The 25,193-nt window shown below is 29.6% G+C and overlaps 1 protein-coding gene and 2 long non-coding RNA genes across 5 annotated transcripts in view; 1 reads left to right on the top strand and 2 right to left on the bottom strand.

Moving 5' to 3' along the window:
* Positions 1-22,817, bottom strand: part of LOC136088490 (uncharacterized) — a 33,875-nt gene extending 11,058 nt beyond the window's left edge. The window contains exons 1-4 of one of the 3 annotated variants that reach the window (XR_010642211.1): positions 22,547-22,817; positions 22,017-22,196; positions 12,260-12,358; positions 7,621-7,772 (exon numbers count right to left, since the gene is read on the bottom strand). This is a non-coding gene — a long non-coding RNA (uncharacterized LOC136088490). Of the gene's footprint in view, positions 1-7,620; positions 7,773-12,251; positions 12,359-22,016; positions 22,197-22,546 lie in introns of all 3 variants that reach the window. The other 2 variants (XR_010642210.1, XR_010642209.1) reach the window with 2 other exon arrangements.
* LOC136089151 (uncharacterized) lies at positions 889-3,707 on the bottom strand. The gene is made up of 2 exons (XM_065814871.1): positions 2,526-3,707; positions 889-2,442 (listed from the first exon to the last, which is right to left on the bottom strand). Exons 1-2 carry the CDS (start codon positions 2,679-2,681, stop codon positions 1,876-1,878), a joined length of 723 nt encoding a protein of 240 aa, XP_065670943.1. The 5' UTR covers positions 2,682-3,707; the 3' UTR covers positions 889-1,875.
* Positions 22,688-24,682, top strand: LOC136088491 (uncharacterized). The gene is made up of 2 exons (XR_010642212.1): positions 22,688-22,828; positions 23,033-24,682. It is a non-coding gene; the product is annotated as an uncharacterized LOC136088491 (long non-coding RNA).
* Positions 24,683-25,193: the final 511 nt, after the last annotated feature.

Genomic DNA, 25,193 nt, shown 5'->3' with positions numbered 1-25,193 from the left:
TCTCCGCATTCTTTATATTAAAAAAGTATATATATATTTTAGTATTTATTTAATATATTTTAACGATTTATTTTAACATGTAACACGAGTTTTATTCAGATTGTAATAAAAAGAACAAAAAAAAAAAAAAAAAAAAAAAAAAAAAACAACTCTGTAAACATGAATTTTCTAATAATCTAAATCTTAATAAATTATAAACAATTCAACTTAAATAAATATGTATGAAAATGATTAATGCTATATTAAATAAAGAAAAACAAACATATAATAACACAATTATATCCTAAACCACAATTCATTTGAGCAAGAGAACACGGTGCATAGGAACATACTCTAAGACCTTGCAACACATCCCCAGAGATTTTATTTTTGATTATCATTAGAAAACATTTCCTCATTCAAAAAATGTAAACGACAACTTTTTTTAGTGGGGGCCTGGAGAGAAAACACACATTTTAGGGCAGTGCCCAGGAAATTTGTTGTTCAAGATAGGTAGCTAATAAGCATGAGGCATACTCAAATTTTTAGTATGTTGATACTGGTAGCAAATGAGGATGACTTGCAAAAAATTAAGGTAATTGAAGCTAAACCAACCCCGCCCCGATCCCTAACTGCCCCCTTTCCTAGAACTACGTCTCCTTTAATCGTAAATTTTTTTTTTTGTTCTATCATAAAGTAGATCAAAATTCATCGACAGATTTCAAATTTCATCAAAAAATCTCTTTTCGTTTAAGATTTATAACGATGCAAAGCCTAAAATTACCCCCTGAAATAACCTTAAATGGTCTCAACTTTTAAACGAAAAATTTTTTTTTGATGTAATTTGAAATCTGTCGATGAACTTTGATCTAGTTTAATATAAAACAAGCAAAAAGTTGAAAAGCGTTTTTTGGAACCAAACCCTGGGGAGGGCTATAAGAGGTCGAGAAGGGTTTGCTACAATTATTTATTACAGTAAAAAAAAAACTCTGATTTTTATGGTTACATTGTGATTGATATTTTACATTTCAAAGTCATACTAAACGTTTGTTCATAGGAGATTTAACACTTTACTTTTTACAAACTACATTCCTGCAAATAGAAAGCTACTTTAAAAGTGCTTGTAGTTGTAAGCAACAACCGCGTTTTTCAGCGCCTCTATATAGTTTGGGCTGTGCTCTCCAACTTTTCTCATTCGCCAAAACTGATTGAAATCCTGATAAATGGATTCGAGAGCTTGTTCAGTCCAGTAACCTAAGCCTATAGAACAGTAGAAGTACAAAAGAAATGCAAGTTTATTTAATAAATATTCGTCGTAAATTATGCAAGTTTTATGATTCAACTGTTGAAATAGAGTATTTAATTACTAAGATTATAAATTATTTTTAATCAAATTTAAAAGTTATTTATCATACCAAAGACTCCACCTTTCATGTTGATAAATTCAATAACATGTTGCTCAATTATGTGTACCTTCAAAGGAATTGTAGCCCTTAGATTTCTATAGCTCGTAGAGAACTCCTCTAGATCTTTAACATACGTGGAGCTTAATGATTTTCCAAAACAACCATGGACTATTTTTTCAAAATCTCTAAGTACCTTAATATATTTGGCAGCGGAAACTCCAAGACTAAACTCTTGAAAAAACAGTTCAAAGCTGTCTATGTTTTTAAGCAATTTATGACAAGCATTGCCTTCCAAGCGATGCTGCCCTTGGTAGGACACTCTGCAGATGTTTATTTTAGACAGATATTGATTAACAAACTGTAACCCACACTCCTTGTTTTCAAATAAATTTTTTTCAATCTCTTTTAAAATTTTGTCTACAACACCTAGCAGTATATGTAGTCCAGGAATATTTACAAGTTCTAGTATTTTTTTGTTTTTGTTGCCTGTTTATAAAGGGGAGTTAACAACATTAGTGTATTTTTTAGCTTTTTTTAAATTTGCACCATCAGCCATCCATTGGTCATACAATGTACACAAAGACTCTAGAGTATAATGATCAGCTTTTTGAAAGTCAGGAGATGACGTCATGCAATATGGACAAGGGTGTTTTGATGTTGCAGTTTGTTTTCCAACCATTTGAAGCAAAATCTTTAGATCTTCAGATACTGTGTAATCTAAGGATGAAATGTTTAGCTTATCCAATATTAACCGCAAGTTATGGTATTTTTCGTTCAATGAAGGCAAAATGGCCAATATAATAGTTTTGTGGACGCTTGAATCTTTAAAATCTTTGCACGCATATCCGTCACTCTTGCTCAGTTTCTCTGGAATTTTATTATTTTTTAACTCTGGTTTTAGGGTTATTGACAGTGTAACTTTTAGAAATCCCTGCCCTCCATCTACACCTAATTTGATATCAACATCATTTGTTTCTTGACTTCTGTGATGAAGTACCATTGCTACGAGTTCTTCAATGTCATTGCAATACACAATAGGAGTATCTTTTTCTACCAACTATACATTCATAAAAAATCAAAATGAATAATACAAATTGCAATCTAGCTATTAAATAATTTTTTTGGAAATAGTTTACTTACCTCTTCGCTTTCTTTTAATTTTAATAGCAATGGGAGTTTATCACAATTGAATAAATTTCCAATTATTTCGTTGTTCTCAATCAGTTTAATATTGAAACCGGATTCCACACTTTTTCGTCCTGCCTCACTTCTCAGAAATCGTGCAACTTCAATCATGTTGCGATTACTTATAAATCATAATAAAGTTATTACAAAAATTGGCTTTAAACTCATAACAAATTTATTTTTAAAAGTATTTTCAAGCAACAAAAATTTTCCTGGAATGTAGTTTTAATTGAAGTTTGTTCAATTTATCTAAAGAAAAGAAAGGTTTTCTTAACCTCAGTCTTTCCGAAAGAGACAGTGAGTTGCTTCGGACCAAAGGTTTTCAAAACTAAGGTGTTCTCTGAGTCATTTGTGCTGAAATCTTTGATAGAGCTGGACAGAACTTTTCCTTGCGTTGTTGGGGATGTTGATTTTAAAATGGCAGTCAAATTCTTTTGTCTTTCTAATTTCGTACAGGGATGTGGAATTCCCTGTCCCACTTGGGCATAACAATGTTGACAAACTAGTCTTTCTGCAGGCCTATTTGAAACATCTTCAGCGCCTTGATAAACAAGCTTTTCCGAAACACAATCAACCATTGGGGCCAATATTTTTTCCATTTTTGATTTGCGCCCATTTTCACTAATAAAACATTCACATTTTTTCCCTCTAATAACTCTGGTATTCAGGTCTAAATTTTATAGCACTTGTATGACAACTATAATAACTAAAATAGCGAAACTAAATTTTAAATGAAGTAAATTAAACATCAATATAGTTATAATTACCTTCATAACACGGCCGCATAATGAAGTAAGGATCAGTCCCTGCAAGCTTTTTTCTACATTTTGAGCAAAGCATGGTAGGAAGGTCAGGATTATCCGCTGAATAATCTTTCCAGAATATAGTTTTGATAAGGTTTGAGTAGTCATTTTTCTTTTTATTTAGATTTAAATAAGTTGTTTCAGGGTTATTTATTGGTCTTAAATCCGTGCCTTTCCTGAAGCAGCAAATGCAAAATTTTTTTACAAAATCACTATGTTCTTTTGCATGTTTAGGCATTTTAAATGAATGCTTCAAATAAAAACTTCTGATATGGATTGATAATATTGGCATGATATATCGGTTATATCAATCAAATGTCAATATAATGCCTATAAACACATGTCAATATAATGGCTAAAAACATGCTTTCAGTTCGTATATCAACGCGTGCAAAGAGTTATGCAACTGTTAACAATTAGCAACTGCTAACTTTTACTGATTGTTAATAATTAAAGGTTGCTTTGCTTTGTTTTTATTTCAATAAAAATGTAAATAGAAAGTAATAAAAATTACTTATCCGTCTGTAAATTTTAATGTTAAACAAAAATTTTTAAAAACTTTAAAAAATAAAATTGATAAATCTATCACAAATATTTCTGAAAATCTAAATATTGGGCATGGGCATGATTTTGTGGTGTTCGAGAAGATTCTCCAAATCCCCCCTAGGGTATGGTTCCAAAATACACTTTTCAACTTTTTGCTTGTTTTATATTAAACTAGATCAAAGTTCATCGACAGATTTCAAATAACATCAAAAAAAAAATTTTCGTTTAAAAGTTGAGACCATTTAAGGTTATTTCAGGGGGTAATTTTAGGCTTTGCATTGTTATAAATCTTAAACGAAAAGAGATTTTTTGATGAAATTTGAAATCTGTCGATGAATTTTGATCTACTTTATGATAAAACAAAAAAAAAATTTACGATTAAAGGAGACGTAGTTCTAGGAAAGGGGGCAGTTAGGGATCGGGGCGGGGTTGGTTTAGCTTCAATTACCTTAATTTTTTGCAAGTCATCCTCATTTGCTACCAGTATCAACATACTAAAAATTTGAGTATGCCCCATGCTTATTAGCTACCTATCTTGAACAACAAAATTCCTGGGCACTGCCCTAAAATGTGTGTTTTCTCTCCAGGCCCCCACTAAAAAAAGTTGTCGTTTACATTTTTTGAACGAGGAAATGTTTTCTAATGATAATCAAAAATAAAATCTCTGGGGATGTGTTGCAAGGTCTTAGAGTATGTTCCTATGCACCGTGAAACGAAATAGATAGCTTTACGGAATTTTTGAAAATTGGCATAGCAGATGCCGCTTTATAGCAGGCTGGAAAACAAGACTCTGATAAGCACTTGTTGAATAGTTTTGAAAGTATAGGCGACAGCTCCAGAGAAAACTTCTGCAAGACTATAACAGGTATGTTGTCCGGACCACAAGCTGTAAAGGAGTCTAAGCAGGAAATCACTTTAGATACAGAAGCTGTAGTGATACGCGTGTCAAGCAATGGATCAACCTGTTTGACGGCTATTTCAGGTAGAACGCAACTAGTGGAATCAAGAGATGATGTTGATGAAAAGTTCTTGGCAAACAATTCTGCTTTGTCATTAGGTGAAAAAGTCTGAACCAAACAAGAGAAGCGGATTTATAGATTAGCCCTTATTATTGTTACTACTAAAGATTCTCCAAAAGTCACGGGAGCCTAATTTTTGTAATGAAATACGAGATTAGATGACCTGAGAATAGCGGGTTTTGACGTTAGACAAAACCTTTATAATGGTTTCTAACAGTAATAAATAGACGCCTGTTTTCAGGAGAATTGTTTGGCTGATAGATTTGGAAGTAAGGGTTACGATTAGCAATTGCGGTAGCACAATGTAAGGAAAACCGTGGAGAAGAGTAAGACTTGATCTGCAATTGTCGAGAGGGAATAATAGATTACAGGCTTGCCTGAATCCACAAATTTATGTAAGAAGCATATTAGTCAGCAGGAAGACGAAAAATTTGTTCCCAAGGGCCATTACCAAGAAAATCACAAAAAGAGTCCCAATCAGCTTTAAGGTAGTTGTAAGAGATACGATGACAGGGGAATTCAGATGAGGAAGAAAAATGAGATAATAGTTTTAGAGAAATTAAAATGTGATCGGAAGCTCGTAAGAGTGAATGTGGAGAAACTAAGCACTGACTAGGATCAGAAACAAGATATAAGTCTTGTAGAGAAGGTAAATGATGCGTAATTTCCTTGAAAATATCACCGCACTATCAATAAAAACATTCATTGCATCAGTGTCGTTACAAATACTTTGTAGGTTTTTGGCAGTGTTTTAATTTACATTTATACTGTCAATAACATTGAAGTTTGGAGTTTCAAAGATTTCTGTATATATTTTTATCTTCTCAATGATACTCTTTGTGAAGAAAAGAGTAACAATGTAATCAAAAAAAGTTAAAACTTTTGGTTTGATATTAATCTTCTTCAGAGCATCTTAAATAAATAGATTTTTGATAGGAACTCGAGAAAAGATTTTTGATAGTAACACGAGACTATAGTTCTCGTGTTACTATCGAAAACCTTTTTATTTTAGATGCTCTGAAGAAGAAGAATAACTTTCTTTTAACACTGAATTAGAGCCTTGATAGGCTTTGCTCGTGCGGTCCATCTTGTTCTAGACAAATTTACAAGCTGTATTGTATTTGTCAATGTCTTTGAGTTTTTCCTTTAAATGACTAAATTATTTTGTGCTTGATGTGAGCATAAGATGCTAATGTTAGAAGACATTAAATGGCTCTCGTACTAAAGTACTAACATCGCAGGGATCTTCAATAGCAGTGTTAGTTCTTTGGTCTTGACAAGATATGTTAAGCATATTATGGCCAACTTTCTTTGTTATTTACTTTTACACTTCTTTAAATTATTTAGACATTGAACTGGAAGACTGGACGTAGACTGGAAGGCCATCTTTGATATGCTAATGCCTAATTTATAAAAGATAAAATTAGCTCAGCTATCATATCTCCAGTCTTTTTAGTGCATTCGACTAATCTTCGACTGTTCTTCAATCCAGGTTTTTAGTGTGGAACTGTGGCGAGAGATGATATTAACTACTGCAGCAAAGTTTCCTTGGTGAGCAATATCAGATTTCCTAAATGCTTGCCCTTGACTTCCTAAATTCTTGCATGTATTGCTAAGATTGTTGCAAGATTTTCTATTCTGCACTTTTATTTTTTTATTTTTTTGTCAAAGCAAGTCTGTTGGATTTATCAATAAGGTGATATATATTTACCATCATTTTGGAAACTGGGAAGTTTTGGTTGGTGTGACCCTAACTAGAGTAAAAAGATTTTTGATTGTCCATAATTGCATGTGGATGTAAACGTGGGTCATGGCTTATAAATTATCTTATCTTGAACTTCTGAACTTGCGTTATCTTCAAATTTTTATCAGAAGATGTTGGTTCTTATTCTAAGGATATACCACATATTGAAGTTAATTGTTCAATCTTCTAACTTTGTATGTTCTCTACTTTCTATTTTATCATCTACTTCGAAATCGTTATTAGCATTCTGATATTTAATTTTTAGTTTTTTTGAAGCTAAGAAGGCTACAAAAAGATTCTCTTCCACTGTTTGTATATGAACTTTCTATCACTCTTATGATTATAGAATAAGAATAAGAATCTCATTATATATTCATACTCATATTATTTACTTTCTAAAAACCTAGTTCAACCATTTTCTTAGTAAGGAATTTCCCAATTTTTGCACCTCGTGGAAAGAAAATTCTAAACTTTTCTCTTTACGTGATTCTGGGGGAGGGAAAGTTTTTTTTAACCCTCTTCCCCTCCCTCCTCCAAGGCAGCGCCCCTGCTTTGTTTGAACATCTGCACACATTTGTCTGGACATTTGAATATTTAATGAAATCTGCCAAACCAAAAAATAACGCTAACAAAAAATAAATATATTTTAGCTATATTTAACATATAGTAAAAAACGATGGATGGATGAAACAAGTATAAATGATATTTAATAAGTAAAAATAATATTTAAAAAGTATAAATAATATTTAATAATTACAAATAATATTTAACAGTTATAAATAATATTTAACAATTATAAATAATATTTAACAATCATAAATAATATTTAACAATTAAAAATAATATTTAACAAGTATAAATAATATTTAACAAGCATAAATAATATTTAACAAGTATAAATAAGATTACAAAAAGATTCAACATTAAAAATAACTTACTTTAAGGTCGCTTATGACGTGAAAGACTACCATTAGCAAGTTTCATACGACGCGGTTTAACTAAGCGAATATTGCCTGTAGGGACAAAATTCTAGCCAATCAGATAATGTTTCTAGATTAAGCGATATTCAGTTTTTTTCTCGATTAAACTACTAAAAATAGCGTAGTACTTGATACAATCGAGTCAAAAATATATATAAAAATCAAAACAAATATTTTTTTTTTATATGCTATTAAAATAAGTTTGCGATATGTAACTATTATTTATTTTAATAAAAAGATATTAAACATAATTAGATATTAAATTATATTGATTGTATCACTTAAAAGAAATGGTTAACTGGTTTTGTGGCGCAGCATTATGTTTTAACAACTTTAGAACCAAAACTACTAACGGAACGTATAAAGTTTTACAGGCTTCCCAAAGATGTTTCTATTCAGAAAGAATATATCCGAGTTATAAATACAAAGGGAATGAATTTCAGAAATGAGCATATTTGTTGTGAACATTTTTCATCTGGAATAAGAGAGTTATGCACTGATATTCCTATAATATAATGACATATAATGACATAGACATAGCTGCACCACCAATTGGTGGTGCAGCTATGTCTATGCCATTATAGCAATTTGGCTTGGCCAAGCTAAATTGCTATAATGGAACGAAAATACGCAAATGCTCCCGCCAAAATAACTCAATCAAGAAAAACGACTGAAGCTCATAAAAAAAAATTTGAAAGGGTTAAAACGTAAGCTTAGTATGATGATATACTTGTCTTAACCTTGTCCTATTCGTAAAAAACCAACAAACCGACCTTCTTATGTTACAAAATCTCCTTTATCATTACTTAGACCAACAAAACAACAGTTATTTTCTAAATTAAAAAAAGAAGCACATGCTAACAAAATTCTTCTAGAAAAAATAAACAATGCAAACAATTATATAAAACAGCTTAAAAAATAAAAAAAAATAAACAAAGTAAAGAACAATATGTTACATAAAAAATATTAAATTTTATCAGTAAGAAATCAAATTTCAAAAAAAGAACTAGACAAATTTGAAAAAGGAATGTTTAAATATTCCAAACTTAAAGACAAACCAAAGCAGTTTAAATATTTATGTGGTTTAACTGTCCTGCAATTTTAACTCCTTTATAATTGTGTAGCACCATACTGCCACTTAATTGAATATACGGATTGCAAAGGTACAGGAATTAGATTCCTTGAAAAGAAAACCGAATTGTTTTCAGTTTTAACATTGTGCAGACATGCACTTCATCTTGGTGTTATTGGATTTATGGCTGGCGCTTCTAAAAGCACCATGTATCAAGTTTTCACTGGATGGGTTGTATTTCTAGACACAATATTTTCAGAGATAAATTTAAAAGTCGAAAGCATTTATATTTCCCTGATGATACCTTCTGTTTTTAAAAAAACTGGCCATGGTGATTCCGATATTGTTGTGGATGTTACAGAATTTAAGTTTCAACAACCAACCAATTATGACCTTAACACTTTAATGTTTTCAAGTTATAAAAACTGTACAACAGGGAAAGCTTTAATTGGAATCTCTCCACATGGGTCAAGATTGCTTTTTGGAAACATATACTCTGGTTCAATCACAGATGATGAATTAACAGAACAGTCTCATATTTTAGAACTAGTTGAGAAAGAACACGAAGTTACGGCAGATAGAGGGTTTTCAATTCAAGGTTTATGCGCTTCAAAAGGAATATATCTGAATCGACCATTTCAAAAATCAAGCCATCAGTTCCCACAAGCTGATTTAGCTGGTAATTTTCATATAGCTTCTACCCCTATTCATGTAGAGAGATTCATAGGATGTGTACGTGATTGGTCAATTCTTAATGCGGTGTGGCCGGTACAAAGAATGGACTTACTTTCTTCAACATGGAAAATATTATGTCATGTTGTAAACCTTACAATGCGCCCCATCGGGCCAAAGGAGGAATCTTGTAATTAATAATATTTTGTGAATATGTATAACCATATAAAAACATATTTTATTGTTTTATCATAATTTTAAACATTTATATCAATTTTAATAGAAAAGTTGATGTTTTTACAAGTTCTTTAATATACGATCTAAGTGGTTTTAGTTTTTTAAAATCAGGAATTTTCCCCACAACATTATTTCCAAGAGTAGTGAGCAAAGAATGTTCATGATGTTGCCAATTTTTAATTGGATTTGAATGCAAAATGATATCTGATATTTCCTTGATAACTGACATCAGTAAACTATTTAGTTGAATAATAAAGAAATTTGAGTTTGATGTTTTAGAATGATAAGCTTGTAAGATTGTAGAATGCAGTATTTAGATTTTGTACATAGTAGTGTAAGCTGAGCCTGCACGTAATACTGAGGTTGGTTTTTTAAATGGGTCAATGGACTGTCACTGTTTTTTGCTCGTGTTTTAATTTCCAAAATAATTTGATGTGACACAAGGCTATCTGGACTTGCCCCATAATTTAAATCATCTGGGTGATAGAAAAATCCACACATTTCAGGAGAACATTTTGACATCTTTGCAAAGTGTTGAAGTGCAATAAATTCATACTTATGACCACGCTCAAATTTTTTGTGTTTTGTGTGTTATAAATATCATTTTCATTTAATCCTTCCTTAAATATCTTCCAATAATTTGTAAATTTTTCCTGTCCATATATTCCTAGCAATGCTGGTAATCGACTCTCCGTTATTTTCCCTTTTCTTGTGTCCATCCACTCCTGGGTATTTTGTTTGACATTAATATGATTTGTGTATTGTCCTTGTGATGGTATCAGATTTGCCAAATCAATGCGAATAACAGGATCCTCATTTAAAAGTTGTTTATTATTTTTTTCTAAAACAATAACTTGTTCAGGCGAAACTATGATTACCTCGATGTTTACATTATTTTGATTTAGTTATCTTAACATTTTTGTGGGTTTACTGATTGTTTATTTAAAGTACGACTTTTTGCATTTATAGAACTTAACTTATGGAATTGGGGTTAAAAACTTTCAGGGTCATATCTAAATCTTAGGTGCCCCATTAGTGAAGATTCATATCCAAGATCTATTGAACAAAGAGTATCATATATGTGTCTTTCATAATTGGGTTCCTTTTTCAGCCCTTCCTTAATTTTTTGCTTCATTTTTAAAACATCTCTTTTAAAAGATGAACTTTCTGGATCAGCTGGAGTAATTTTTAAGTTTTCAATTGTGCTTTTGTTTCTTGCTGATTTTACTGTAATATGAGATAGTGGGACCATTGGAATAGAACCTTTTTTTGATCTTTTATGCCATTTCTGTATCACTTGTGTGGACGTTAATTCTAAAATTGTTGTCTTTGAATCCTCATAATGCTTTAAGTAAAGAAGGATAGCTAAAACATGACAACAAAGCCCAGTATGACCAACGGGGCATTCACAATAACCTTTACGAGGTGTCCCTCCTACAAAAAGTAAATAAGCAGGGCGTGCACCATGGCTATAAGATTTTCTTATGAAAGCTCTTACATATACTATATTGTTATCTGAATGTATTTTAACTGATATAATTTTTGTGCTAGTTAACATTTTTATCGAGTATGTATTCTTTAAAAAGTTCAGAGTTTACACAAGGGTAGAGGTTTTCACCTCCAGTCCAAATTTGAGACATGTGTGGTATCTCGTCTACATGTGTGGTGCCTCGTCTACATGTGTGGTGTCTCGTCTACATGTAAGCTTGTTTTGAATAAGTAGTTTTTTTTTGCTTTTAGATAAAGTTTCTTAACTAGTTTTGGATATGATAAGAACTTCAAAATTCTGCCTTGCAACTCTATAACAGAGCCTGTGACACCCAGTCCGTGGTTAACAAGCCATTCAACACAAATCTTTCTTGATGCAATTGAAATGTTAACTACATTAATATTTAATTCCATTTATAACAGCATTAGTAAATTAGTTTATATTTATATTAGCTATATTTTGCTTCACTTTAAACTGCTATAAATGTAAACAAACGCAATAAAATTTTTTGTCCCTACAGCTCAATTATTAGTACCCAGACCTTCCCGTATGAAACTTGCTAATAAAAAACATTTTGAATACAGAAAAATTGTTTTATATTCTGGTCTTATTAAAAAAGTTAACAAAATCTTTTGCCTACCATATATCCTAGTATGTGAAACCATATTACCATACTGAGAAAAGGTAATACCATTATATCATATTGTGGCTGGTCAGCTTTGTGCGACACGAATTCAAATCTAGACTCCGTCAACTCAGCGGAGTTATCAAATTGATTAGTACTTTGGTACGCAAATATGTTGGTTCGGACGCTGCTTTGGATTAATCTTAATGACTATTTGTGGCTGATCTTACATATATTTGTTGGCTTAGCATAAGCCAACAATATATGAAGACATGGTTGGCTTATGCTAAGCCAATAATATCTTCAGATATAAGATCATTGTGCAGAAAAATGAAGCATGAAATTCAAAAATAATAAAATTTAAAAAACTGAGAAACTTTGAAAAACAATATCTTTGCTCTTAAACACAAATATACTAATAAAAAATTGCAAAGTTTTTGTAGAAAAGAAAAATAGGAATATTTTGAATGCAACTAAGTTTAAGAAAGAAATACCTGTTTACCTTGCATTAAGAGCTTTAACCTTTATTAAAGTGTCATTACATAGCAAAACTTTATTGGTTGATTGAAGTTAAAACCAAAGTAACAAAGCAAGGAAAAATCTAATAAATAAAAAGTAAAAATTGTTTAAATTTGTAATGAAATGTAATGTAATATATTTATACAAATTTATAATGTAAAGAAATGAAATAAAAACTAAATATAACATCATAAATATATTATTTATCCAATTGAAAAAATATTTTAACTGTAAAATAATTTCTTTAGTTCAAAAAAATCTAGTTAGAGTTCAACATATCCAAGCCTTATAAACAACAAGTTAAAAAAACACTGACTGATCTTGGTTTGTTTAAACAATGATAAAACTCTTTTATCTAAATAAATATTATTAGGATTTCTTTGTCTGGATGAAGTAAACTTCTTTTCATACAAATTTGAAAGTATTCCACATTTAAGCAGCTAAAAAACATACAGTGATATAACAAAGTTTGAACAAGTCAAAAATTTGTTTAAATAATTTTTTTTTGGCAGCAATATAAAAAAAGAAACTCTTAGTGGCATTATCAATTTTCCTTTTTATTAATTAGCAGAACTGTTAATTAATATTTAAAAATAATCAATTAGCAGGTAAATAATAAATCATTTAATTTAAGTTTTTTTAACGAAAAAATTACTTTTAACACTTATAACAACCAAACTTGGCTTTAAAACTTATTTTTGAACTCCTGGGCAGCGACTCTTTTAGTTTAATGAACAGTTCTTTTGGAATTTAACTCCACGTGCTTTCAAAAACCTTCTATAAGTATGTTTTTATTGTGATTTTAAAACATTTACACTAAATACTTACACTTACACTTTACACTAAAGCGAGTGTCATGCAACTCGCTTTTTAATTATTTTAGGTGTACTCTTAATTTATGATTGAAAAGTTAAAAATTACTTTAATCGCTGATCGCTGAAAATAGTTCAACTTCAATTTTTGACAGGCCAAGACAGTATCTTTAGTATTATCCGACACTATTTTCTTCTTGCAAATCAGAGTGTTACTTTTAAAAATTGCTTACGTTGAGCCATGTAAGAACTGATTCCTTAATTTTTCAGTTATCTTTCAAACAGTCTTTCAGCTTAAACTATAGCCGTTTTTCATATTGTTGAATTCCAATTTTAAGTTTTGGATTTTTCTTGTTGTTTATGCTGATGCTACTTTTGTATTGATTTAATATTTTTTCGGTCGTTCAGACCTCGGAGATTTAAACGTGGTACCTGTGTTTTTATAATTCTTGATTCTGAAAAATTGAATGAATCAGAGAAATGGATTATTTCTCTGATTCATTTGATTTTTCGGCAACTACAGTTGTTTAATATATATATTTTTTAATTTTAATTAATTGATAATTAATTAATAATTGACGCTGATGAAAAAAAAAAATATTATTATAACAACACCTCTCATTTTGTTTTTTTAAAATTGGTCTTAAAAAAATTTTGAGTTTTTACTTACTTAAACATTATTGTACGTTTGTAAAATAAAAATGATTAGAAAATCGTAAATAAAGGAAGAAATTTCCGGAATTATGACGAAAAAAAAGAACCTCGTAAGGGCATAAAAATTTAGAAGCGTGACTCAATTAAAACTGCTCAAAGTTTAAAGATTTTATGAAAAGTTTTATGAAAAATAAGCAATGAAACTTAATTGAAAAATCTATTTAAACAAAGTAGCAGAAGCTCATAAAATGTATTTAATTAAACTTAATCTACTTAATTAAACAAAAATCTATTATCTTAATTCTACTTAATTAAACAAAATCTACTTAATTAAACAAAATCTACTTAATTAAACAAAATCTATCTACTTAATTCTATCTACAAAATCTATCTACAAAAATCTATCTACAAAATCTATCTACAAAATCTATCTACAATAAAATCTATCTACAAAATCTATCTACAAAATCTATCTACAAAATCTATCTATAAAATCTATCTACAAAATCTATCTACAAAATCTATCTATAAAATCTATCTACAAAAAGTATCTACTTAATTAAACAAAAAAAAAAAAAAGAATATCATAATTTTTTTAGACAAATTATCACAAGTAACTCATTTTATAAATTAACAATCAATGGAGAACTCCCAGCGGACACAGACGTCAATCAAGCGTCTTACGGACGCCTTAATAATGTCGCGTCGTCTTAGACCAAAGTAAGACGTCCTAAAGACGTTCGGTGAAGACATCTTTATTAAGACGTCCCAGTGACGTCTACATTAGGACGTTATTAGGAATTCCATATTTATCCCTAAGACCTACTTTAGATGTCCTAATTACCTTAGAAATAAGTCATTAAAAAGGAGTTCAAGACGTTTAAAGACGTCTACTAAAAAAAATTTAATTTTAAGTAGATAAATTTATATATAAATTTAGCGCATAAAATATTATGCGTTAAACCGGTTAATCAAAAACGTTTGCTTGTTTTGGTTTAACTTTAAGTTTGGTTAACATTAACTTTGGTTATTTAACTTTGGTTAATGGTTATTTATCATTTGGTTAATGGTTATTTATCATTATTTATTATTCTCCGCTGCGCGGAGAAACAAGTTGAGCGCGGTACTACCAGGGACGTGGTGGGGATCGAACTCGGAACCTCTCGCTTATGAAGCGAGCGCTTTACGACTACATCACTACCGCATTTAAAGTTATTTTTCAATTTTCTATACAATTTTTAAATAAAAGAAAGTTGAAATTAGTTAATAAGTGTAAATAAGTTGCCAGTATACCCAGCAAACTCGGGGACGTACAAAAAACGTACAATGAACGTTCAGACGGAACGCCTCGGACGCGTTCTAAACCGATTCTAGATTAGATGCTTAAATACATCCTTTCAGGACGTCCTACATATATATATATATATATATATATATATATATATATATATATATATATATATATATATATATATATATATATATATATATATATATACATATATATATATATATATATATATATATATATATATTGATATATATATATATATGTATATATATATATATATATATATATATATATATATATATATATATATATATATATATATATATATATATATATATATATATATATATATACAGGGCTTGTGATAAAGAAAATTGCCAAGCGTGTTATATGACGCTCGTAAAATTATAATATGTTGCCATCAAGCGCAATTATGCGCGCTCGGGGTCAGGGTGCGGATTCACAACTTTTGCGTAACTCTTGCGTAGCTGAGCAAAAGTTACGAAAAACTTATGCAAAATATTTTTTGCGTAACTATTTGGTATTCACAACATTTTCGCAGCATTTGCGTAAAGTTAAGGTTGCGCATGAGTTACGCAAAACTTACGCAAAAACTTACGCAAAATTTAAGGCAAACATTTTATAACTATTTGTATAAAGGAAGTAGTTAGTATTACTAATTCTTTTTTTATTAAGACACACAGGGCAATGTGACCAAACAGTGAATGTTTCTTTTTTAGAGTCAGGGCATAAATTTACTACTATTATTTTGTTGTTGTTGTTGCTATATTTAAAAATGTAGCAAAACCATATAGGGGCTATTCAAATAATACTTGACATTCTTATATAGGGTGGAGGTGTTTGAAAGTGTCACCAAATATCACATGGAAGAGGGGGTGGTTAGTCACAGTGTGACATGACAAAATTTTTAAAATATAAATTCTAATCACAGCGGAATAGTAAACCTTTAGCATAAAAAAGCACACTAAAAGATATATTTGTTTAAAAATAATGTCACGTCACAAATAAGGCGGGGAGATATTGTTTAAAATGTTTCATATACAAAGAAGAGAGTCTAGCAAAAAAGTGTTTCGTATTATTTGAATAGCCCCATATAGCATATACGTGCAATTACTTTTAAAAGTAATAGCATAAACAATCTTTCAATCTATTTTGTATATCTATTAGCAAAATAATCAAAATAATTAATAATTGGATTAAAAATGAAACAAATAAGAGTCGATTGGTTTTTTAAATGAGATATCGATTATTAACAAAATGCTACACATCTATTATTTTAAATATAAACATTACAAGCACTCATTAAGAAGTAATTCGGGCATATTTATTCAAATCCAAATGGGTAATATAAACTGTATTATCCTGGGCTTATATAAGATAATAATTCGGCTTCCTGAATGAGGCCATCAGTGAATGCCCATTGGTTTTATTTAACACTAACTCTAAACCTGCCGCGAAACTTATTTGTAAACATTACTGGCTAAATAAACTAGCTAAAATATACAGAAAACTAGCATTTAAAGGAACCATTTTTTCTATTTTTAATATAAAAAGAAAAAGAAAAACAACATGAGATTAATATTTTGAGGCATTATTTTGGCGCCCATACCAGTCCTATAGTACCAAAAAAGGTCTGGGTTCACACCTGATCAGATCATGCTACTTGTCTTGCATTGCTTCAGGATGTTAAAACAAAATACTTTAGTTTAGCAAAAATTTCACGTTCATAAAAAAATAAAGTGCTAAACTAAAGTGTTTTTTTTTTAATTCTTGTTTTCATATTTACTTCTCATACCCTAGGGTATAAGAAAAAATCATGATAATTGTTAAATTTTCTTTTCAGTGGTCTTGTTTTATCATATTATTGACTTGAATCGAAAACACTTTTATTTACAATAGGGAATGACGGTTTCATTAAATAAAGAAATTGCTTCAATAAATTCAAGAAATACATTTGATTGCATTCTAGTATATTTGAAACCATTTATAAACAAACTTTCTATTGTCAGAAATATAAGAAACATTTTGATAACATAAGCAAAAGTTCAACAACTTTTCCATAACATATTATAAAAAATACATTGTATTTTTCATAACATGTTATGGAAAATGTTTCAATTGTATTATTTAATAAAAGTTGAGTTTGAATTAAAACCCACTTGTTTTTTGTAAGTTTTTTTTCAGTGATATTTCAGATTGAGAATTTATGGTATCATATTTGCACGAATAAAAACATGATTTTTATATTTGATGGATAGCGTAAAGTTAATTCTGTGAATCAGGTACGTGCAGTATAAAAAAGTTTGACTCATTGACTGAGCAAGTATTGATTAAATCACAACAACAAGTATTGTAGTAGGTTTTCAAGACACCAAATACAGTACAATCTAATAGCTACAACCAGTGTGAACAATATGCTGTCGTCTCAAGAGTTGTAATACTATTTTCCACAGCAACAGTTAATAGTTCTACTGAATTGTGAAAAGCGCTATTACTCCATTTGGACTAACTGGTGGATCAAGGAACTTTTTATGTGCTCTTTGCAATAACAAAATACAACAATGAGATTTCATATAGAAATACAAAAAAAAATCTACCAAAACAGTTTAAACTATTACAGAATATGTTTATTATTTGCAAATAACAATATTATTTACCAAGAAATTAGGCTTTAAAAAACAATGCTCTTTTTTTTAATAATTTAAACTATTCATAGATATTAATATCTCCTGATAATTGAAATAACTAAAAACAGAGCATTATTATTCAAAATAATCTTAATATTGTTAATACCTTTGAATAACTGAAATTTTTGAAAAACATAGCATCGTTATTCAAAGTAAGTTTAATATTTAGGTTATAATACTTTTTTACTTCAATAGCCTGATTACTCAGAGATAACTTTAGCATTATTATACTTTTAAATAGTCTTGTTTACATTTATAAATTTAAAAAAATAGATATCTGAAAAACTAATGAACTGATTACATATTTTTGTGAATATTGTATCTATGTTAGCACAAATATTTTTTCACCTTAAATATAAGGTTAAAAAAATATACACACAATCTATATAATGGATGGTTCACTCTCTCATAGCCTAGATATGAGAGAGTGTGAGAGAGAGTCTCTCTCTAACACAGAGAGAGTGAGAGAGACGCTCTCTCTTTATGCTAGTTATGCAAGTTAAAGTATATACTTCAATAATATTATTGTATATATTTTTGTATAATATAGTATAGATAGTATAGCATAGATTTGTACCATAAGTTAATATAGTATAGAATCATCATATAGTTTTGATGTATGACAATAACTAGTTATTATGTTAACTTAACTTATTTAATAAGTTATTCGCATACTACAAAACTTTATGATATATTCGTACTATGGTCGCTCTCCTTGTTTTAGCTAGGCTATGAGAGAGTGAACCGTCTATTATATAGGTTGTGTGTATATTTTTTAACCATAAATTTAAGGTGAAAACAAGTTTTATAAAATAAGTTTATGTAGTACATCTAAACTTTTGGTAAATATACTGATATTGTTGTTGTTGTTAAAAAGAAAAACTATAATTGTATTATTTAAATAAATAACTTAACGCATAGCAAAATAAAATTAAGATAAAATTATATTTTATTGGCAATAACAAACAAAATCTGAAATGTTTCATAATAATAAAAACGCCATTTTTAAATATTATTAGATGATTTATTAAGTTACGCCAAACTTAAGTCAGAAAATAGCAGACGTAACTTTTCTTGCGTAAAGTTTGCTGAGCACTTTTTAGGAAAATGTTGTGAATACCGTTTTTTAGACTTTTTGCGTAAGTAATAACTTACGTAAAAACTTAGGAATTTCGTAAGTTTTTGTTTACGCAAGGTTTGTGAATACCACTTAGCGTAACTTTGAACTTAAGCAAAACTTACGCAAACTTTACGCAAATTTTGGACTTAAGAAAGTGTTGTGAATCCGCACCCAGGGCCGCAAGAGCGATCTTGAAATTTGAAAATTGCGAAAGACTAGGTTTATAAAAGGCTTTCTATTTGTTATACGACTTTTATTCGTCAATGTTTGAAGTAGTATCTACAACAGCGCATTTATACTACTTCAACAATGTAGTTTTTTATACTTGCCAACTTCTAGTTTTTTATTTGCACCAGATCGTTATCTTTTTAACTATTAATGGTGAAAAAAAACGCAACCAAACAAAAACGCCAGCGCTTAATAAGTTACTATAATAGTATTAAAGAATATACTCGTGGCTAAAATTTTTTGCTTTCGTTATTTTGATATGTATTAAAAACGCTGTTAAGGTGGTACATCTCTAAATAATTTTCATATTTTCGATTTTTCACAAACATACTTTTTAAATAGTTTAAATATCACAGAATTCAAAAAGAGATTTGTCTTTGTAAAAAAATGTTATAAATACCTAAAATGACACTTTATTTTAAGGTAGTAAAATTTCAGCGCCTAGCAACGCTCATAGCAACCATCTAAGACTCTTAGATAGGTGAATTACTCTTAGATGAATATTTTCTAGATAAGGACATAGGTGTATATACTTAGGTATATACATAGGTGTAAATACTTAGGTGAATATTTTCTAGATAAGGACACACTGGATGTTTATACAAACTGCAATCCACTTTGTTTTTGCTCTAAAATCCATAACTTTAAACATTTTTAAACATAGTAGAGCGGAAAGCATTTTAATGATCAAGACAGGTGTGTGTTTTTTTGGTGGATTTTTCTAAGCATTTATTTGTATTACGACTTTAATATGGGATCATCTGATATAAGAAAAAAGTCGAGAGCAAAGAGACGTCCAGTTAACTTAATTACAGAACAAACTTCTATTGAAAGCAAATATGCAGATATAGATAAAGTCACAATATCTACTTCTCAAAAAAAATCAGCTTCTGCGAAAAAAATCAAAATGGACTCAAGCTTTCCATAATACAATTCAAAATGACTCTGAATGCTATGTTTTTATGAATACTGATATACTTAGAGATATTATCGATTTTATTGGGATTTGTCCATGTTGTCAATGCAAAAAATTACAAATAAAGCATGACATTTCTGCAAAGAAACGATTAGCTCATATGTTTTTATTTACTGTCGATACCCAAACACTGTCCAAAAACTGTAAAGGTTGCAAATACTGGGAGTTAAAAAAAGAATCATCTGCCTATAATATATGGCATGCTTCACATAACTGTAGCATTAACCATAAAGGAAGTGCTGGAGCAATGGAGTCAGCTGGTGCTCTTTTAATGTTTAAACGTTCTGCCCGAATAAACAGTTTACGATATACAAAATACAGAGGTGATGGTGATAGTAAATCATTTAAAGATATATTTGATGCAGACCCATATCCGGATATAAAATTTTAAAAAGTGAATGTGTTGGGCATGTTTAGAAAAGGGTTGGATCACGATTAAGAGCTTTAAAAATTAGTTACAAGGGCAAACTATTAAGTGATGGTAAGTGACTGACTGGCAAGGGAAGAATGACTGATATAGTTATTAATACGCTTCAGAATTATTATGGCATGGCCATACGTCAAAAAAAAGGTGATATATATGGCATGAAAAAAAGTATTGCTGCACTCATACATCATTGCTCAGCAAACGATGATCCCGAAGACCGTCATAAATTTTGCCCTCGAACTATTAAATCCTGGTGTAAGTACCAATTGGATAAGCTAAAGAATACTTCTAAATACAAGAACAGTATATCTCTACCAAAGGCTATAAGTGATATAATCGAACCAACTTTTTCTTGGGAAGATCTTGGTTCAGACAACCTTTTAAAAAGATGTTTAGATGGGGAGACTTAAAATGTTAATGAGGCATTGAACAATATTATATGGACGCGTGCTCCAAAAACTGTTTATGTTGGTAGAATTATAATTGAGATTGCTGTAGCATCAGCAGTTTTATTATTTAACAATGGATCAAATGGATTTTGGAAGTTTTTAAAAATTTGAATATTCAAACTAATTAAGTTCAAATACAAAGTTCAACTGAAAAAGACAAATTGCGTATTTATCAAGTAAATAAAAAGTCAACCGATTCAGGAAAAAACCAACAAAAAAGTTAAGAGCCAATAGAAGAAGTTTTGATGATAAGAATAATGAAGAAGAGGGTGAAATTTATGGGAAAAGAGAATTTTGAATCATTTGTATATGCTTTTAATACTATATTTTTAGTTATTTTTCTTTATTTACTGTTTTTACAAATTACCTTTTTTAATTTTCTGTCGAAGACTGTAAATTATGTATTCTACCAATTGTTTTGAAATTTGGCACAGTTTTTCCTAAGATGATTGTTTACGTTCTGACAATTTTGAAAATTAAAAAAAAAAATTATTATATGAGTTATTTTGAAAACGAACCCCCTTTTTTCTATATAATTGAAAATAAAAAATGTCTGGAAGCATTATGGGTAAAATATTTATGAAATGAAATTTATAAATTGCCAGAACGTGCAACTCAATTTCAACATTTCATGTAACAATTTTGAGCTTTTAAATGTTATTTGTTCAAAAGTTATTTTTGGCAGAAGATTACCCTTTTTTATCAAAAAAGGGCTAATTATGCAAATAACTTATTTTTTTATTATTTAAAAAAAAAAAAAAAAACTTTATTTCTTTTTCTTTTTCAATACTACCCCAGAAAAATATAACTTTATATCAGTTTATTGAAATTTATTTATTTAGAGATGTACCACCTTAACTTAATATTTACGATTAACGATTTTTATATTTCTTGATATTTTTTTGATAATTAATTTTTTTCGTAAATTAATTCATAATTATTAAATATATTTTTTTATAATTTCTTATTTAAATAACGCTTTTTTTTATCGTCAAAAAATTAGTAGATTATAACACAAGAATAATTTGAAATTCTTTTTCAAAACTAATAGTTGTAAGTTAAATAACAGATTTACCCCTCGACTGTTGTCAGCGGTCTTTTCTCTTTTTCATTTTCAAAACTGCTGCTAATTCGTCAATCATATCTTCATCAGCACTGTCTATTTCATCGTCGTCGTTGAGAACTTGATTTGGAATTAATGATGCTGTTATCGTAGAGTCATCTGGGTCATCATCAACCTGAAGTAATTGTCTATCTTAAGTGAATGATAGCAAAAGACAATTTAATAACAACTATTTTTTTTATTATTTTAATTATATGTAATTTATATATATTCATATCTATATTTATAAAAGTACACATTTTAACTGATCAATTTATATCGTTTAAATTGTTTTCTATAATATATTTTATATAATATAAATATCGATTTGCTTTATTTTGAAACTGAATAGAAAATAAAAAAACAATAATAAAAAAGGGTTAACAATTTTTAACTAACGTTACGTTACGTAAACGTCGTTAGTTAAAAACATGGGCTTTAACTGCGTTATTAAAAAAAGAATTCTGTAGATAAAAAGAATGCTCAAAAAAAGTTTATTTTACCTCATTAAGTTTTTTTTATGTTAAGTTTCTAATTTTTTTCTCTTCCATTTACATTTTTTTTCAAGTTAAAATTTTTTTTAACTTTATCTTTTTTAGCGCATTTTTGAAATAATTCAACATAAATTGAAATTTTAAAAGTTCATATTATTTAGTGTTTTTTTTATATACGATACAACTGCATGGCCGTTACCTTTCGAATAACAAAAAAAGAACTCGTTGTATAGAACTTGTTACAACGTGGTATTGAACTCGCTACAACTAATAAAATTTTGTTTTGTTCGTGTAAGGCGATTTTTTTTTTTTATAACATTGCATTTTCCTTTTTTTATTTAGAGTTTTAAGTTTTATGAATTTAATAATTGAATTTAAATATTATTAGAAAATATTTATTATCTAATAATTACAGTTTGCAAATCAGATTTAATAAGTTTGTATTTATTAATTATAGTAACATTACGTAACAATCTATTATATGATTTACTTCAGTGGTATGTCTTTAAAACGAAAATTGTCTGGTGCGGAAGTGAAGCGTCGTAAACGACTAAATGAAATTTTGGAAGGGGCAGATACCAACCGCACTATTACTTCCTTCTATGCAAGAACTGTCGTCTCATCAATTTCTCTTAACTTTGCCACTACCTCTAGCCCTGAAACTACAGCTACTACAGTATTTTTTTTACATAATACTTTGAATTCTAATAGTTTTAACAGTACTTTTACTACTGCATCTCTTGCTAGCCCTGATACTGCTGCTACTACTTCTTCTTATGCTGGCTCTGTATCTAATGTTTCTTCGGCATCATCTTCTAGTTCTGTCTTTTATTTTTCTTCTTTGATTACTAACTCATCCAACAATGATGTTAACTCTGCCTCCACTGTTACAGTCTACCAAAAAAAGCATCTAAGTAATAGTCCGAATCAACCTGTGTTAGTTTTTCCAAAACGTACATGTGATAGTCAGAAGCAATCATTTTGACAGCAATGGTACAAACTGTTTCCATGGTTGCATTACAACAAATGTAACGATACAGTTTTATGCTACTGTATATTGTATGCTAATGGAAATGCATAAATTATCATCTTCAAAATGCAGCGAGGATGTTTTCTCAAAAATTGGATTTTCTAATTGGAAAAAGGTTTTACAAAAATTTCAGAAACACCAAAATACTCTTTCTCATCGAGAAGCCATTAAGAATGTTAAAACTATTCCTTCGACAACTAAAGATATTGGTGAACTTCTCAGCAAAACTCATGCATAGGGAAAAATGGAAAATAGAGCAATGTTAATAATAATCACGAATATTCAATTTCTCGCCACACAAGGTATTGCTCTGCGTGGTGATTACAATACAGACAAAGATTATAAAGAATTTAATTCGAACTTTTCTCAGTTATTTAATCTCAGAAGCAAAGATAATCCCGCTTTAACTAAATAGATGAGAAAGTCGCAAGATAAATTTATGAGTGCAGCTATCCAAAATGAAATTCTGCAGATAATGGGTCTCACTATACTCAGAAAAATTACATCCAACATTTCTGGAAAATGGTTTACTATTATGGTAAATGAAACCACAAATCAGACCAACTCTGAACAAATGTTGATTTGCTTGCGATATATAGGGGAGAGTAGTGTAATGGCGAACGCAGGGTAACTCCGAACATGGTAAAACAGCATTGTAGAAAATAAATTCGAAAATTTCTTTTTACCTGTTGAGAAAGGATCCTAAGCTCAGTTCCAGACGTGCAGTAGTGTAATGAAGCTGCGGATGTTGTTTACTGTAATTTGATTTTAACTTTTTCTGACAATTTTATGCAACCTTTTTTTTGAGTATCACTCTGTTGTAGCTTCTATGGAAATAATACCACTCCTTTTTTGTTGTTCTTGTTGCATAATATAATTTTTAGACTTAGTTATTACAACTAGCATTTTATTTGTTGTTACACAACAGTGTTTGTGATTGCCACCCGATGTGTTCGGAGTTACCCCACTTAGAGAGGGTAATTCCGAACACCAATGGTTTTCTTTTTGCAATAAATTTTTATTTTATAATAAGATTTTTAAAAATTACTTTTGAGGGTTTGTGACTGAATAGTTAAACTAATTGATAAGCAATAAATATGATCAATTTTGTATAACTGGCGTCTTTAATTTGCATTCCCGCTTAGGAGTTCGCCATTAACCCACTCTCCCCTAGATGAAGATGACTTGGAAGTGCATGAAGTGTTTGTCGGACTTTATAGTATGGAAAACACATCTGCTGAAGTATTAATGCAACTATCAAAGATGTTTTTATGCGGATAAATCTTTCAATTAATAATTGTCGGGGTCAATTGCCAGGGTCATGACAAGTTGGAGTTGCAGAATAAGTGACCTCGAACCCAAAGCACTATATTCCCAATTTTATGGTCACGTTTTGAACTTAGCAGTACAAGGTACACTTAAAACTATCAGCATCACAAAAAATGCTCTGAACAGTGTTCATGAAATTACAAAGTTGATAAAAAAATCTCCCAAACGGGAATGCCTTTTCAAAAAGATAAAAGTAAATATTCGCCCTGGGAAACCCGGTATTCGTATACTCTGAACTACGCGTTGGACGGTAAGAGCAGAATCATTTTATTCGATCTCTGAAAAACATGAAGCTCT

This window comes from Hydra vulgaris, chromosome 12 (genome assembly GCF_038396675.1).
Source record: "Hydra vulgaris chromosome 12, alternate assembly HydraT2T_AEP".
In the NCBI taxonomy this organism is placed as follows: Eukaryota; Metazoa; Cnidaria; class Hydrozoa; order Anthoathecata; family Hydridae; genus Hydra; species Hydra vulgaris.
The sequence above is the reverse complement of the archived record's forward strand: the minus strand, read 5'-3'. Positions and strand labels throughout refer to the sequence as shown.

What these genes read in the sequence shown, in the direction of transcription:
- LOC136089151 (XM_065814871.1), bottom strand. Translation starts at nt 2,681, where the DNA reads ATGATTGAAGTTGCACGATTTCTGAGAAGTGAGGCAGGACGAAAAAGT. An exon ending in AATTAAAAGAAAGCGAAGAG is followed by an intron (nt 2,443 to 2,525) that starts GTAAGTAAACTA and finishes ATGAATGTATAG; the next exon opens with TTGGTAGAAAAAGATACTCC.